Below are 18,154 nucleotides of genomic sequence, written 5' to 3'. Positions count from 1 at the left end.
GCGCCGCGGGGAGGCTGAGCGGCAGGAGCGCAGGGCGCTCGGCGAGCGGCTGGGGCAGGAGGCGCAGCTAGTCCCCGGGCCGAGCCAGGGCCGGGGCACGGAGCAAGTTCCCCGCCTCCCCGGCACCTGGGCCGGCCCCTCCCCCGGCCCGGGATAGGCAGGGACCCCCTTGCCGGGGGCGGGGGAGTCTCCGAACAGCCGCGTCCCCGCCTCCCCGGTGCGTGCTGAGGTCAGGCCGGGCGGGGAGCGCGGCGCAGCAGAGCCGGGCTGGGGCGGCTGGCAGTGGGGCAGCAGCCGGAGCGGAGCAGGAGGCTCGCTCGCTGCCCGGAGCGGGAGCCGGGGAAGCGGCGCGGCGGTGCCCGCAGGGAGCCCCCGGCGCCGGGAAAGTTGCGCGCGGGGCAGGAGGCGGCCCCCATGGCGGGGCAGGGGCTGCCGCGGGCCGGGCGCGGCGGCGGGCAGCACCCCTGAGCGCCGGGCAGCGCCCCGGCCCGGCCCCCCGTGCGCCCTCCCCATGGGCGCTGCGCCCTAGCGCCGGATCATGGCCAAGTGGCTGACCAAGTACTTCAGCCTGGGCAACAACAAGGCCAAGAGCCCCCCGCAGCCGCCGCGGCCCGACTACCGGGACCGGCGCCCCGGGGCCGAGCTGCTGGCCGCGCACCGCCACACCTCGCCCCGCCTGGCGCCCCGCCACCTGTGCGACGACCCCGGCGAGCTGCTGCGCGCCTACCGCGCCCAGAAGGAGCGCGACTTCGAGGACCCCTACAGCGGGCCCGGCTCGTCCCTGCGCAAGCTGCGCGCCCTGTGCCGCCCGGAGCCCTGCGCGCCCGAGGAGCCGGCCGCCAAGCCCCCCTCGGCCGCCGGCTCGCCGCACCTCTTCCGCAGCCAGAGCGAGCGCCGGCCGCCCACCCCGCCCGACGGCCGCTACCTCTCCCCCAAGCACCGGCTCATCAAGATCGACAGCGGCTGCGAGGGCGGCACCGCCGCGGCCATCACCTGGAGCCCGCCCGGCGGCGCCGCCAAGAAGGGGGGCAAGTGCCCGGAGCCGCCGGAGAGCAGCGCGCCCTCCGCCAAGCCGGAGAAGGTGAGCGAGCCGCTGGGCGTGGGCAGGGAGTTAGCAGCCCAGGGCGGGCGGGACAGCGCCTAAGGGACCGGGCGGCCTGCGGGCGTGCTGGGTCTCGGGGCAGAAAGGCCAGCGGTCCCCGAAGCCCGAGGCTTGGCAGGGCTGGGACCCGCGCCGGTGCTGGGCAGCGTGCAGTGGGCACCCAGCTGCCCTGTCTGCGGGATCCGGAGTGACACCGGTTCTGCACACACCTGCCGGGAATCTCGGAGACGCAGGGTGCGAAGTGCTTGAGGGGAGACCGGCTAGGGGGGCAGGTTGTTTCTTGGCCAGGGGTCTGGCCTCCCTGGGCACCGCTAGGCTCCGACTTGGTGCGTGTAGAGGGTGACTCAACTGCTTTCTCTGACCAAATCAAAGAACAAGGTCTGATGCCATCATGTGTCAGACGGGGGGAAGGAAAAGAGAAAGGAGAGGTGTCCAGGTCAGTAAAGGGGGAGAGATTTTTAATCTCGGCATTGCAGGAAATAAGATTTGGAAAAGAGAAAAAGAACTGTGGGTCAGGCAGTCCAATAACCAGAGTAGTCAAAGGAGTGTAACACCAGCGACTTGGTGCTGGCACTCGGAGCTGGCATGTGTTAGCCAGGTTGCTAGGAATGCTGAGGGTACATCCCCACCTGTTCTGTTACTGTCTGTGATTTTATGTCACCAATGCATCAAACATCAGAAAGCTAGTGAAGCTTTTTACAGGTTTGGCTGTGACCTACTTTTCCTGATATTCAATCCATCTCATTATTTTGTCTTCAGATATGAAAGTGATTTATGTGCTAGAAGCAGGAGATTTCTTGGGTTCACTCATTTGCATTTTCCCTGAAGATGCTCTGTGGAAATAATTTTGTGATTTAAGTTATGGGTGCTGACGACGTAACTTTTTGGCATCTGTTCATAGGGAAAACAGTGTACATCACCTGCTTCCTTCTGCATGTATTGCTGATCTTTCTGTAGGCAGTCGTACTGAACAAATTACAAAAGTTGATTTTAAGAGTAAGGCAAATGGTAGTGAGATTGCTTTTGAGACTGTTTATTTAAGGGAAACTTGTGCCCAGTGTTTGGAGAGGCTTTTTAAAAATATACATTCTCTTCCATACAACTGAATTATTTCGCTGGTCACTACTGACTTCTGACGTGGGTGCTAGAATATAAGAATACCTGACCAAGATGTGATTCAGCACATGAGGTTCGCTCCGTATGTCTGTCACTGACTGCGATGAACTTTATGGAAGGGCTGCTTTTAGTCACTTATGTCAAAATGTAAATAGACACTCTATGGTGATGAGCACCATAGAAGTGCCAGTAAATGAAGGGGAGGGGAAGTTCAGTGACAAAGGTGAAGCAGAGATTAAGGTTGAGTAAAGTCCCATTGATTACGCCATATCTATTGGTGGTTTGTGCAAGAGACGGCACAATACTGAAACAGACTTCAGTGCTTGAGGCTCAACTGTAAATAGTTTGCTTTCTTCTCACAGCAGTGGTTCCCAAACTTTGACAACCTCTGAACTCCTTTCACTAAAATGTCAAGTCTCGTGAACCCCCTCCTAAAAATGAATATTTCCAGGGATTTTCTCTTTTACCTGTGTATAAATGATAAAAGCAGTGATCTTGGAAATATAAAATTTGTTTTTGACATGCTTATTACACACTATTTATTATTTATCATTACAGTATTTTTATTACATTGTGAAAATGGCAACACACTTCCAAGATCTCACTTTCGTAGTTTGTATCATTTTGAGTTAAGCCTGTTTATAAGACAAGGCTCCTATGTTTCATCAAGGAGTATCAGGTGTAAAACAGCATCAAGGTATTTAAGAAGCCAACTCAATGAGTTCCTCCCACACAAGCATTCAGGTCTTGAGCAGTCCAGGCAAACAACGCACGTTACAACAAAGCTTAAACTTGTTCTTCATAATAATTTTAAAAACAGTAATAGCTGCCTATTTAATTTTAAAAACAGCAAAACATATCCACTTCCCTTTCCATTTCTTATAAGGAGTCTTGAAGTTTAAATCTCCTCAGTGTGATAGATAGGCTTGCTTTGATCTGCTTAGCTCTTGGCAGTCCAGGGGCTCCGGGCTGCCCGTCCCTAGGGAAAGCTCTGTCCATCATTAGGGAATTTTTTCCCCGAGAACCCCCTGTAACATTTCACGAACCCCAGTTTTGGACCCACTGCTCTACAGGTATGTACCAAGCACTGCAAACACTAGACCATCTATGGAGAAATCATGGTGGCCTTTGTACAGGGAAGTAGTATAAATCATTTAAAAGTGAAGCAGGTATCCCTGCTTTTATTATCCTGATAACCACAGTCTAGTTTTCCCTTAGTGCAGTAGTGACTAGTTTTTTAATTCAACGGTAGCATACTCTGGAGCGTACAGGAGAGATTAATGTAACAGTAGGTTCATATAATCTAAATATTTGCTGGATATTATCAATTTAAATTGGGTAAGTGTGTGCATGTTTAGGCATATGACCTGGTTGAATTGAATAGTAACACATTTCCATGATGATTTAAATGAATAAATGATATTCTGTCCTAACCTAATTCCAAATAAATCAAGTTGTCAGGATAAAATAAGATTAAAACTCCAAGATATTTATTGTATTGTCAGTCAGTCATATGTAGTCACTGACTGGAAACACTTCTTTTCAAGGAAGTGAGTGATTTAAAGTTATTAATTCTTATTTCACTTCTCCATAGGCCGCATGGCTTGAGATCTGTATTTGAAAGTGGCATGCCCCAGGCATCTCCTCCTCTGGGGCATGTATATTCAGAAAGTACCTGCCTACTAGGGCATATGCAATGCATAATAGTTGCTCATTGGGCATGAATTTCTAAAAATCACGTGACCGTCACAAGCAAAATCATTTTACTCAATTTTAAACCCTACTGGAGCAATTTTTTTTTTTTTTTTTAAAATAGCAGCTTCTAAATCTGCAGCCATGGCAGCCTGTTAGAAAACATGTACAGTATTTACCCATTAGATTGGAACAACTCAGGGAACTGCTCTTTTCAGGTCTCTACTTGTTTTGAGGCTACATGCTTTGTTAAACAAAACAAAAACCCAACCATCGTTGGTTAAAAATAGTTTGGATAAGCAGTTGAAGGCTCTTAAAGTAGCATAATGCCAAAAGTGACTTGATTGTTGGATGGACTCTTCCCAAATCTCCGTTATCACTTTTCTGCTTTATATAAGTGTGTGAGAGAGAGACAGAGAACACAAACTCTACTTAGCATTTTGAAAAACAAAACTGGAACCAGACCATGGCTGTAGTGTGAAAGCCATATATACTTGACTATTTTTGCCTGAGCTAGTGTTGGTCTTGTTTCCTGCTGTGATGGCTCATCTCAGTCATGAACAGTAATGTACCTGGTCTCACGGGGGGGAAAAGAAAAGTGCCAGATATGAGTTGTCCGACTTCCTCTGACTCTTAAGTGTGTGCTCAGACGGTATATACACATACATGGTACCAGGCGAATATTCCACATAATAGGATTTGGAGGTTATTACTGACTTTTCAGTGTTCCAAGAAATCCAGCTATAGACTGTGGACTCAACCCAAACAATGAAGCTTTCCTGTTTGGTAACATCAGATGATATTTCTGTTAACTTTCGTGGGAGGCGTTAATTTCCTGAACACTGACTTTCTCAGCTATAGAACAAAGAGGAACTACATAACTTTCCAGCTGAATTACTTGCTTCCCCTCAGTTGTGGAAATGAGAAAACTCTGGCTTTTCCATTACTCTGACAAGCAGTGGAAGGGCCTGGAAAGTTGGCCCAAAGGACAGGGAGTCACTCTTTCTATGAAATACTCTTTAGAATCTTAAGTTCAGCACAAGATTCTCACAGGTATTGGTTGACTTTACTAATATTTATGTTTCAGTGTCTAAAGATCCTAGTCAGTGCTGGGGCCCCATGGGTGACAGTGTGATCTAATCAGTGAGTAAGGCACTGGGCCATGGGAGTTGCGGAACCTAGGTTCTCTTTCCAACTCTGGCACTGTTGTGTTGTGGGACCGAGGGCTGGTTAGTTCACCTCTCTGGGCCACTGTTTTCTTGCCTGCTCTGTCTGTCTTGTCTGTTTAGATTGTCAGCTCTTTGGGGCAGGAACTGCCTCTCGTTATGTGTTTATAGCAGGTAGCACAATGGGGCTCTGATCTTGGCTGAGGCCTCTAAGCGCTACTGTAATACAAATAATTTGCTAAGCACTAAAGTACAAGCACTCAGGAGACATGATTCTCTGCCCCAACAAACTTGCAATATTCCCAGATAACCAAGAAAAAGCGGCATTCCGCATAGCTCCAACCGAACATATGGCTTTACTTTACGCTTTTTGCTTTAACAGTAACACAAAGTGTCATAAATCTGCCCATGTGTTAAACAGTCTCATACATTAGACGTCAGTAATTGAGCTGTGCAGTAGGTATAGAACAGAGCTTTAAAATGAATGTAAACGCACCCCAGGAACCCAGTGCCATTGTGGAGTTCTGGCCCTGACAGCATGTGGCAAAGCTTACTGTGTGATGGCCTGTTCGTGAGCCTTATGAAATATGTTTAAACCAATGGAAAACCCGCTGATCTGGCCCAGAGCAACGGTGGGGCAAAAATGAAACCTAAATACTGTAGTCAGCTGGAGCCTCTTGTGCTGTGAAGTGCCTTGTTTGCTTCCTAACTGTTCAGTATCTGTCTTGCACTGCAGATGGAGAGGTACTTAGGAACCTAAGAAGGTTACTAGGCTGTGACTGTAACTTTTGGAAATAGTGGTGGGTTTTTTCTTTTTGAACTTGAGACTCCTCCCCTACATAAAGCTCGTAAAAGCAAATCCATTAGGTGCTGATGCAGTCAAAAAATCAGTTCCTGCAGGAATATCTGACATGATTTAGTTAACACAAAATCAAGCTGATCCCTCACTGGCTGTCAAAGTTGCATGCGCATGTTTGATGTTGTGACTGGCGACAGTCTGTGATTCAGAGGTATCTGAAGAATCGAAGGTGGTGAATTTGGGGAAAGAGAGTCTTACAAGGAAAAACATCATGGAAGTGAAACCGTGGGAATCAACTGTTAAAATATCTAGTAAATGCATTGTGGGTGTGCAAACCTGCGTGCTCCAGAGACTCTCACATCTAGTTACTTCTGTGGGAATTCCATCTGGGTATTTCAGGACAAAACTGGGCCCAAAGAGCTTATGTACGTACTGGGCTTTTTTGCTCAAAGCGGTAGTTGCCATGGTACTTATTTCCTAGAACTCTTTGAGGTGGAATTGAGAGGGCCTGATTCATCTCCATCTTGCACTTTGTGTATTCAGGTAGATGTGTGCAAAATGGGGATGAAGCATATCAGTAGCATCCTCCCCTGGTGGGAACTTGCACACACCGTCGCCTTCACCCTCTTCCACAGGTGTGAAGGACAGTGCAAGGTACCATGCAAGAGAGAATCGGGCCCAGAATGTCTGCTTCTATTTAAGGCGGGCTTTTGTTAAAAGCTTATGTTTGGTTGCATTAATTAAACTTTTGAGTACAGATTGTTTAAAGCGACTAAGCCAAAAGCGCTCCTCTTCCTTTTAAAGGTCTGAGTGGTTTTCCTCCCTAAGATCATCTCAGGTTTCAGACTGTGGAAAAAATGTTTGTTTTAATCACTGTTCTCGTTTCGTAACAAATAACTTCCTGCACAGTCTCCTCTGCATTAGCCATGGAATGCAGTGACACATAGCAGGTGCAAGACTTGCTGCCAAAGAAGTGGGTGTATTTGATGGCATAATAAATACTCTTAGTCTGAGGGGGCAGAGCAGAAATGCAGGCGGGGCGCACAAACGCCACATGGCAGCTGCTGGGTGGCAGGGCTCTGTATCTGAATGCCAGAGCCTCGCTGGCACAGTTGGCTGCATTCTCTCCCAAGTTTTGAGGAAGGTATGTCTCTCTGTTCATTTGCACCCATGCTGCTTCATGTGGCCAACAACATCTTGCAGCATGAAGAAAAACGTTTTATTTCGTTCTAAAGAACACCGGACGCACAGGCTAAAAGTTATGTGCAAGATGGCTTTGTTGTTTTGACCAGGACAGTTTCATATATTTCAAGCAAGATGGGGATATTCTGTCTGAGCCTTTAATCTGGAATTAGTGATCCTAATATAACATTCCTGTTCAGAGTGGTGATATTTTTTTAGTTGAGATTTCTTTGACACGTTCTTAAATATTTCCGGTTTCTTCCTTGCTGTGTAAAGTATCAATCTGTCTTTTGTGGACTCATTGCACATAAGAAATTAAAACAACCAAAAATGGGTCTAATGTACATGGTGATGAAGTGGTGTAATTGATACTAGCATTTAAACAGGCTTGAAAGTTGTAGGATTGCTGTGCACAAGAGGCATGTAGATTTTGAAGGACAAAATACGAGTATGTTCTTCTACAGAGCCTCTTATCTGAAGATCTGTAAGCACTTCACAAATGTTGAATTGTAACACTTGTTTGAGCATGTGTACACACACAGGTGTGATTATTTTAGTGGCAGGTCAAGTACAGCAACTGTCTAGCATTGGTCAGCAATCCTGCAACAGTCCAAGTGAGAAGTATCTCCACTTAGAATGGTAAGGGGCTATCGATAGGCAGAATGTAAGTATCTGCCGTGGACTTACCCTGGGAAGAAGTGCCATGCCATAGGATGATATGTTGAGGGGTTATACTATACATTCCTATTGACAGACTGCACGCTGGACCATCATGGAACCCCTATTCAATGCTGACTCAGTAAAATGCCACCCATGAAATAACCATCATCTAGCTAGTCCTCTGAGATCTCCCCTCCAAACATTGGCCCACCCTGACTGCTTGGCTTGTGAGATCTGTTCAGATTACAGCTAGGAGGATAAGGTCAGTGGACAGTATCAGGGGAGGCTAGCATAGGAAAGGAAGAGGAGAATTTGTAGGTTGGTATGCATCCGTTTTCCTTCAGCATTCCAGTATCCTCCGTTTTTCTCCGATTACGAAATACCATGTTGTAAGCACTCACTACTCATGGAAAGTTTCCAGTCAAATATCTTCAATATAGCCCTGCGCACATGAGCAAACTCTCTTCCATAAATAATTGAGGGTACCAGTAACCTGAGAATCAAATGAATTACTTGAGAAGTTAGAGTAATAAATGCCACGGATAGTGCATCTTCAGTGTCCCTGACCACCAGGCCTGTTAATTACTTCTAACTGCTTGTATTTGATGTCTTGTGACACTGATTTCCTTCCTTCCTTAATAATTGTAAGAATAGATTATTTCACATCATGCATCTTTTCCTCTTTCCGGTCCCTCATTCTGTCTGCACCTATTTTGTCTCAAGAAATGGTGACTTCCCCATCGGTGAGCATGACCTGAAAGCCAGTTGCTTGGCTCTTTTGATCAAGAGCTCTCGCGCTCTGGGTCATCATAAAGCGGTTTTTTTTGGAAATAACTTTTGACAGTCTCTTGACTGCTGTTTTAAAACCAGAACAGCTGTTAGGTCTGAAGCAGTTTCCTTAGCAGTGAAGGGTAAAACTGGAAAGTTTGTGGCTTGAGCATTGCACATTTCATCACCGCAGTATCTGAGCATCTCACAACAGCCTGTGTGGTATGGGAATATTATCTCTATTTTTCCAGGCTGGGAACAGAGCTGCAGAGAGGTCAGAAGAAGTCAGGGTCAGATTGGGAAGAGGCCCAACTTCTCCTGAGTGCTTCTTGCTTTTTGGGCACCAGTGTTCTTGTAAGGTCGGGTGACCAGATGTCCTGTTTTTAAAGGGACAGTCCCCTTTTTTTGGGACTTTTTCTTATATAGGCGCCTATTACTCCTTACCCCAGGTCCCGTTTTTTCACAGTTGCTATCTGGTCACCCTATTGTAAGGTCAAGTTTATGTTCTGAAGGTGGTGCTTTTTCTATCAAAAAGACTGAGCTGAACCTAGGTGTGTCCACCCTTCCCTGGCAGTAAGACACCGGCCAACCTCCTAAACCCCCATAACAAGGGTGATTCTATTTTTTGTTCACTACTTTACACTTAACACTGCATTGGCACAGCTCCAGCGCTTTAATGAAGATGCTCGACACCGACAGGAGAGAGCTCTCCCGTTGCCATAGTTAATCCACCTCCCCGAGAGGCAGTAGCTGTCTGGATGGGAGAAGCTCTCCCTTCAACATAGCGCTGTCTACGCGGGAGGCTAGGCTGGTATAATGACGTTGCTCAGGGATGTGGATTTTTCACACTGCTGAGTGATGTAGTTGTACCGACATAGGTCTGTAGGGCACACCAGCCCGTAGTGGTGAGCGTAATGCATTAATGTCTGTGACGTGCTCCGATCGTGCAGTGATAAGTGTTACAGGAAAAACCTCCAAAAAATAAACTTGATTCAACCCCAATTGGTTGAGTCGTCACTTAGAGCGATGTGGTGAGCAAAATCTAGATCTTCCAGTGCTCTCTTGTTGAGCCGTACAATTCCTGTGTTGTATCTATCTGTGCTTTTTCTCATGATGAAGTCAGTGGCGATGTCGAACAGGAGAGGTGAGATTATATTCTAGTTTGGCACCAGTGTCTAGGGTGAACCATTCCCTCAAGCCTGCGTGTACTTTCTGTGCATGCTGCATCGCAAAAACAATGGGGTTAATTCGTTATGAAAAAATATATCTAATGAGAACCCCAGCAACTCCCCATTCAAGCTTTACTTGAGAAGGCAAAGGAATAGTAGAGAGGAATCTTCATGTACCTTGGCAGTAAAGTGTAAGCCAATGGGAATATCTGGAAGGGAATAATGTCATGAATTGGCAACGTGGCAACCGCATTCCCCAGCTTACACAAGATTGGGTGTACAGACAATCTGCTATTTTAGTAATGTGTCAGGAGGATGTTAAACAGTAGCTACAAAACTTTTTAATATTTTTAAATGAGCAAGTACAGATAACTTGCAGCCAAGATTTTTAAAAGAACTGGCTGAGCAGCTGGCTGGACTGTTAATTTTACAAAGCAAACAGCTATGTAAAATGCTAGCTATTAAATGGAATGAATTTGTAACCGATACTGAGATTTGTTAGCATTTAACAACTACTTATCTCCAAAGTTATGCAGAAAAGAAGGTAAAGACAGGTGTTAAGAATGAGGCCCAAGCATCTGCTATAGCAGGCATGCCATTGGGCAGCTGGAAAAACATGGACAAGGGGCCTACCAAAATAATCCCTCCACCAAACAGTATTTAGAGAGGGAAAAGTTTTGGGCTTCAACAACACAGAGGGTGACACAGGCCAGACAACATTGGTGGAGCCTTGTTTGTGCCCTAAGCTATGTCTGATGGATTCAGAACAACCAGTAAGTCTGAGCTTCAGCTTGTGGAGGAGAAAAGGACCTTTTGGTGTGAGTGTGTGTGAACTAATCTGTGTTTGCAGAGAACGTGACCGGGTTCCATCTCCGAACAGCGAGGCAGTGCTTTGTCTTTCATGGGTGATGTTTTGTCACAAGTGAAAAGGATGAAGCAGCCCCAAACCATTTTTGTGACATGAGATTAAAGAATGCAATGGGGGCAGAGGGGGAATGTTGGGTCACATGGTGGTGATCTGGCTGCAGTCTGAATGGTGATGTTGTGGGCCATTGGAGGAGATCATTTAGACTTGTGCTCACGGAGCGTACATGTTGCTGGAGATTGCTTGACCCATGGCTTTTAATGCTATCTTATGTACTGCAAACCAGTCTGTGACTAGCCTCTTTTGTGTGATTCTCTCTTAAGGGTCTGGTGTGAGTGCCTTGCTTGTGGATGCTGCTAACTGTTGTAATAAGGGTACCGTATGTGACTGTGTGTCTCCTGTTCCTGCTGCCAGACTGCTCCCCTGGTATGGCAGTAAGGTTTCCCTACAAATGCCGTACTTCAGGAGCAGGGTGTAAGTCCTTCAGAGCTCCTGGGATGACACTGTTCAGCCAAGAGTAGATGTGTGGTGCTCATAACTATCTGCTGGGTCGGTCTCCTGGATCCTTCTCGCTGAGGACCTCCCTCCGTTGGAATGGGTTGCAGCGGGTCAGTTTGCCCCTGGAAGCTGTGCTGGCCTGTCCCTATCACACAGTGAATGTGTGCGTAGCCTGCCCTAGTTATTGTTTTAACTGATTTATTTGATAATGGCTTGGATCTCTCTTGTGCTTGCCCACTAGACCATTGTGTGGATCAGGCTATGCAGCTGCCCCTCTCCGTGACCAGGGATCCCAGCGGTGGCTCAGCAGAGCATTGGGCTGGTAGGGAGAATGCAGCAGCCTGTGGTCCTGCCTCTGCCGCCGTAGACTGGTCTAGAATTCTTCCAAAACTCTCTAAGCTTGGCTCCTAGCTTCTCAGATCCGAGGTCCGGGAGGGGGGCTGGCTCTGAATATCCCAGCTAATGATAAACTTCTATCCTTAATGACTCTCCTTCCCAGGGAATTGTCACAAGGAAAGGCTAGTAATGCGCTCTTCTGCCTATTTACCTAGCATTAAGGAACCAAACTTACTGGCCCAGATAAGCGTGCTCTGTAATATCGGGTATTGGCCACCATGTCTTTGTATCCTCATTCTCGTTCAGTCTCCTCCACACAACCTTTGCTCTGCCCTAGGATTTGTCTGTTTGGTAGCACAGCTGAAATTCGTTAGCCAGCAATGGATTAACGAGCAGGCTCTGACTGCAGAGAACAAATAGCTCCTTATTGCTACGTGCATTCTGACGTTCTTGGGCACTTCTTGCTCGCTCTCGGATGGATTTGTGCTAGGTAGTACCCATTCTCTCGGGAGTAAAGGATGAATGCAGAGGTGCGCTCTACAGTATTAATGGGTAAGTCCTGATGAAATTCTGCACACTCAGGCTGATGGGTGCAGGTGACAACATTGTTTGAGGTTGGGGAGGAAGGACAAAATCTACCCCATTTTCATTCCTGGTGCTTCTTCCCGGACAGCAATACTAAAATCCTTATGCGGCTGCAGTTCTACTTGTAGATACATTAACGCTGCCTTTAATATGCAGTGTCCTGTGCCTAGGTTATTCAGTAACTTATGTTTTCAGCAGTCTCTGACTGTGTTAAATGCTCAAAATGCATCTTATGCCCTAAGCAGGCTTTAGATATAGGTTTGGAGCAAAATCAATTTGGCCTTGTTACGACTGGCTTTTGTTTCTTCCTTCTACCTCTAACAGAGCCACATTCTGAAAGAGTCCTCAAAGGAATTCGGTAATGATGAAAACTGCAGCCAGCGGTTTAGCCTCCACAACAGGGAGCTTGCTGACGGCAGGTTTTTAGAATAGCCCTTTAAATTTTAGCTGGAAAGCCAACAAACCACTGTTACCCAACAATTAAATTGCCAAGAGCCACGGTTGGGCTCCGAGTGCTTCAAATGGTTTTTGTGGATTTTCATCTTAATTTCTTTTTAAATTACTATTGTGAGTCACTCTTGGGTTTTTCTGAATATTTGTAGTCAGAAATAACAGTAAACCATTGTCCCTTTGATATAGCTGTCAGGAAGTGCAACGTTTGGTTGGTGACAACAGGTTTTCAGCTCTGAGACTTCTCTTGCTTTCGGATGCATTTTCCTTGTATCTCTAAGTTGCATTCACTTGCACTCTGAAATTTCGTCAGGGTGACTTTAATCGCTTGCCTTTTCATATGGTGCTTCTAAACTTAAGGATGCAAAGCATGTCACTAACTACGTATACTGGGGTCATGTTGCCCCCTGCTGTATTCCATCTCCTCTGATGTATGATGTATAACCGCTCACAGCACCATGACAGAATTCCTGATGGGGAAAAGTGAAGGGAGAATGTGTGTAGACATAATATATTATTCGGGTTCAAAATAGGTAACTGCTTGCTCTTACAAGAAGTGCCCTGATGTATTAAGATCTTGTATAGACAGGAACTAAGCTCTGATTCTCATTGAAAATACAGTACTACCAGTAACCCAAAGCCTAACACACCCCAGGCATGCTGGAGGTACTGGTGTGTAACTCTCGCTCGGCAGGAAGAGCGCTTGCTAGTGAGCTTACAATGCTACTGCAGCAGTTCTCCGATCTGAGGACTAACCAGGCCTGACCTTGCCAAGCTTGTGAGATCTGAGAAGATCACAGCCCATGGTGGCATGGCTGTAGGTGAAAATGTAACTTCTCTTGCAAAGCATCTCAATTGATCCTGGCAAAACAATGTTCAGAGAGCACTTTAAAGGAATGCATACCCTCCAAGCATGCACATTTGTTAATTAGCCTGTCTCTACTTTCTACAGGTATAGGAAAGAAATTCCAGTTGAAGTTCTGCCCACATCTGCTCTGAGACTCCCAGTGCAATGTGCACTGGTGGGAAATCAATGTTTGCTTTTTGAAAATGCTGCCTTTTGAACAAGAATCTCTGTGTCACGGGGAGAAGTGCTTGTGAAAGTGGGGTCTGCTTGCCCTGCTCTAGCATGCGGTGTGGTGAGGGCACCTTGGTGTGCTGACATGGCTTTCACACCTTGTGGCTACTCAGTAAATCCTCTGTGCCATTGGGAGGCAACCGGAGATCAGATACAGCGAAGAGGGGATGGTAAGTGAAAGTTTGCCAACACCCTCTGTGCTCCTATCTCCTTGCCAAGTCCCCCTGCAAAGGAGGGACTTGGCTATAGCTGATGCTGGGCAGATGAGCTGGAGTCGAGCCAGAGATCTCCTGCAGCAGGTCTCTAAGAAATAGTCACTTTGCAAGCAGTTTAAATCCTAAATCTGCTCTGTGGGGATTTGCTGCAGCTGGCAGCTATGTATGAACCGCTAGGTTTAGTGAGTTCTCAGTAGTAACAAAGAAAATAAGTTAGCGGAACCTTGCAGGCCTTTCTAATCCCTTCTCCCCAGAACTGCCAAAGGAAACGGCTTTAAAAAGTATGTGAAGTTCAAATAACTGAGACTGATTCTTCTCCGTGGAGAAGATGAAATGAAGGATCCGAATTAGTGACTGGAACCTGCTGGAGACTGTTCTCCTTTGGCATCTTAGCAAAAAGTTTCTGAGACGGGCTCTGGGTCTGCAGAGCTCTGCTTCAGGAAGAGATTTGTTTATCTCCGGTACTCATCTGCCCCCCATCACTGCACTATCGCGGAGCCTCAGGATCTTTATTGTATTTCTCCTCGCAGCACCCTAGGGGCAGGGCAGGGCCGACATCTACATTGGACAGCTGGGACCCGAGGCATAGAGAGGCCAAGCGACTTGCCCAGGGTGACACTGGAAGTCGGTGGCAGAGCAGGGACTTGGATCGAGGTCTTCTAAGTCTAGGCTAGTGCCCTGGCCACTGGTCCATCCATAAGAACCTAAGAATGGCCATACTGGATAAGACCAAAGGCCCATCTAGCCCAGTATCCTGTCTGCCGACAGTGGCCAATGCCAGGTGCCCCAGCGGGAATGAATAGAACAGCAATCATCAAATGATCCATCCCCTGTCGCCCATTCCCAGCTTCTGGCAAACAGAGGCTAGGGACACCATGAGCAATTAAGAAATGAAGGTGTGTATGATCTGAGTTTGGTCCCAAGCTCTTTGCTGAGGGCCCTGGGTTAGCCTGGGATGAGGCCATCTTGTGACTTCCCACCCCCACCTCCCCAAAAACTAAAACTACTGGTTCCAGGGCTCCAGAGAGTCCCATCTGGCCCAGCACAGTGGAAAGAAATCCCCTGTTAGCATGGGCAGCTGGTGATCTGGCCATTGGGTGGGAGACTAGCCCCTGTCCCCTCCCATTCCCCTCCTGCGCAGGAGCCCAGAGCACCTCCATCGCGGCCCCAGCACCAGCCGCCCCGAGTCCCTGCAGGAGGCCAGCCCCAACCAGCCTGCGCCAGGGCAGAGCGCCGGGAACTGCAGGAGGAGTTCTGGGGGTGGAGCATGGGCAGGGCCATGCCAGGCTGTTTGGGGAGGCACAGCCTCCCCCAGGCTATGATACCTGCCACCCATGCCTGTTAGCAAGGTGCAGGAGTGGGTTTCGGGGTGAAGAGTCTAACTGGGGAGTCCTAGTGGAGCCTTTCCACTAAGCCAGAACAGCGAGCTAAGCTCTGAGCTGCCGAGGCTGAGTAATACAGTGAAGTGTCCTGACTTGACTTCTTTAAGGGTGGGAGTTGAAAATGAATCTGTAAGAGACAGTTTGCTCGTTAAGATGTTGCCAGAGGCAAAGTTGCACAGGGACTAGGTGCCGCCACTGCACTTTAGGAGACCTCGGTACAAATTCTTCCTTGGCTCACCCGTGAAAATGAGATAGGTGCTCTAGTCTTATTCCCTAGCAAACCTTTGCTCGTATGCTGGGAAACTGACACGCATGCTTGCTAGTGCCTGCTCCAGGGGCCATGGACTGAAACAGCAGGGTATTGTGGGTCAGAACCCAAGTTCCTGGTCTGAGCTGCCTGGGGAAGTTCGCCCAGGATCTGCTCCTGCTAGCACTGTTAGTCAGTTTCGCTGTCCCAAGCCTGACCTAGGCCTGGTGTGCTCTCCTAAAGAAATAATCAATCTGCCTGAGTCAGCTGTTCCAGGAGCTCCTCCTCCTGGGGTATCAGGAGCTGCAGCTGTGTGAAGGGGGCAGAAGTGCGGGAGATAACTAAGGGGGGTGGGGGAGGACTTGCTCCGAGCTTCTGGAGAATCAAGGCTTTTGATTTCAACAATTTCCACCCCACCATCAACTTCAGCCTGGACCAATCCACACGAGATCCGCTTCCTGGACACGACAGTGCTAATAAGCGATGGTCACATGAACACCACCCTATACCGGAAACCTAGTGACCGCTATACTTACCTACATGCCTCCAGCTTCCATCCAGGACACATCACACGATCCATTGTCTCCAGCCAAGCCTAAGATACAACCGCATTTGCTCCAGTCCCTCAGACAAAGACAGACCCCTACAAGGTCTTTATCAAGCATTCTTAAAACTACATTACCCACCTGGGGAAGTGAGGAAACAGATTGAGACGGGTACCCAGAAGTCACCTACTCCAGGACAGGCCCAACAAGGAAAATAACAGAACAACACTGGCCATCACATACAGCCCCCAGCTAAAACCTCTCCAGCACATCATCAACGATCTACAACCTATCCTGGAAAACAATCCCTCACTCTCACAGACCTTGGGAGACAGGCCAGTCCTCGCTTACAGACAGCCCCCCAACCTGAAGCAAATACTCACCAGCAACTACACACCACACCACAGAAACACTAACCCAGGAACCTATCCTTGCAACAAAGCCCGTTGCCTACTCTGTCCCCATATCTACTCTAGCTACCCCATCATAGGACCCAACCACATCAGCCACACCATCAGGGGCTCGTTCACCTGCACATCTACCAATGTGATATATGCCATCATGTGCCAGCAATGCCCCTCTGCCAAGTACATTGGCCAAACCGGACAGTCTCTACGTAAAAGAATAAATGGTCACAAATCAGACATCAGGAACGGTAACATACAAAAGCCAGTAGGAGAACACTTCAATCTCCCTGGACATTCAGTAACAGATTTAAAAGTAGCCGTCCTGGAACAAAAAAAAGTCGAAAACAGACCTCAAAGAGAAACTGCAGAGCTACAATTCATTTGCAAACTTCACACCATTAATTTGGGCTTGAATAGGGACTGGGAGTAGCTGGCTCACTACAAAAGCAATTTTCCCTCTCTTGGTATTGACACCTCCTCCCCAATTATTGGGAGTGGACCACATCCACCCTGACTGAATTGGCCGTGTCAACACTGGCTCTCCACTTGTGAGGTAATTCCCTTCTCTTCATGTGCCAGGATATTTATGCCTGTATCTGTAATTTTCACTCCATGCATCTGAAGAAGTGGGGTTTTTTTTTTTTTTACCCACGAAAGCTTATGACCCAATCAATCTGTAATTCTTTAAGGTTCCACCGGACTCCTCGTTGTTTCTGTGGATACAGACTAACACGGCTACCCCTCTGATACAGGGCTTTTGTGAAATCTCTGGGTTGTGAAACTGGCCTTCCTCCTGTGGCCGCTGTGATGTGTGACTGGAGCAGTACCACTGCCCGGTGGGGTGGGGCAGAGCAGCTGCTGCTGTGAGGTGAGAACGAGCCTGGCGCTGTTAGGGTGCCCGTGTGGGTTGCCATCCTGACTCTGGGGGAAGGGTGTGAGAGCCCCTGACAGGGCGGTGGGATCATGGTGCCGCTCCCTTCCTCTCCCACAGCCCTTTGGTAAGGTGGCAGGAGGGGCACCGCACACTGGGCCCTCTCGGCCTTGTAAGAGGGTCTCTACGTGCTTGGGTTGTGTCAGCAGGGGAGACCCCCATATGTGGGTCCTCAGCTAGGGTGACAGGCAGGGGGCTGCTGGTGCTGGTCTTCCAGCTGGCTGGGGCCCCACAGCTCCTCAGCAGGCTGCTCCCTGTTTTCTGGGAGGGCTGGGGTCGGCCCCAGGAAAAGGGAGCGCTCCACCTTCCCTGTAGAGGCCTGTGTGTAGGGCCAGCTATCTGTCTGGGTGTGGAGGGCGGCGGCCCGGGGGGGCGTGTAGGGAGGAGAGCAGTGGGGCATTAATTGGTTGGTGCTTGGGGCTGATGCTGAGGCACAGAGTTCAGCCTGCAGGACACCAGGGTCCTCGGGCCAGGGAACTGGGAGTGTGGCTGGAAGGCTGGTGTGTTCTGGGCTGGCAGGGAGGCTCGGTCCTTACACAACACCTGTTAGCCTATGTTCCTCCAGCTCCGAAGAGAACCAGGAACCCATTCACCTTTGTGCAGGCAGCACTAGAGAAGCTCTGCCTCCCAGACCCCCACTGTTACTTTCCCTTGCCGAAGCCCCCAGTAGATGTAGAATTGCTCAGGACTGGGATGATCTCGACAGTGCTATGAGCTATGCTGTTAGCTCAGTAATCCTCAGTGCCACTCCTTGAACCCAGGGCATGCGGGCTGTGACAGCCTGGCTTGTGGTGCTGGGATGGCTTCTGCCGGCCGGCTGCCTTGCTGCTGGCACCTCAGGATGGCTGCTTACTGGAGCTCTCGTTACTGGTGTTGTACACACCCTTGGTTTTTTTCCTGACCTTTGTCTCTGCTTTGTAATGTTCAGTTTCTCACTCCAGGAATCCTCCAAGAGGAGGGT

General features: G+C 48.5%; 1 protein-coding gene across 1 annotated transcript in view; it reads left to right on the top strand.

Moving 5' to 3' along the window:
* Positions 1-208: 208 nt before the first annotated feature.
* Positions 209-18,154, top strand: part of SHB (SH2 domain containing adaptor protein B) — a 140,732-nt gene continuing 122,786 nt past the window's right edge. Inside the window, exon 1 of the mRNA XM_037902176.2 lies at positions 209-1,081. Within this exon, the coding sequence (XP_037758104.1) occupies positions 539-1,081 (543 nt within the window). The 5' untranslated portion in view covers positions 209-538. The remainder of the gene's footprint in view (positions 1,082-18,154) is intronic.

The sequence above is a fragment of the Chelonia mydas genome, chromosome 5 (assembly GCF_015237465.2).
Source record: "Chelonia mydas isolate rCheMyd1 chromosome 5, rCheMyd1.pri.v2, whole genome shotgun sequence".
Lineage (NCBI taxonomy): Eukaryota > Metazoa > Chordata > Testudines > Cheloniidae > Chelonia > Chelonia mydas.
This window is presented reverse-complemented; position numbering and strand designations above follow the sequence as displayed.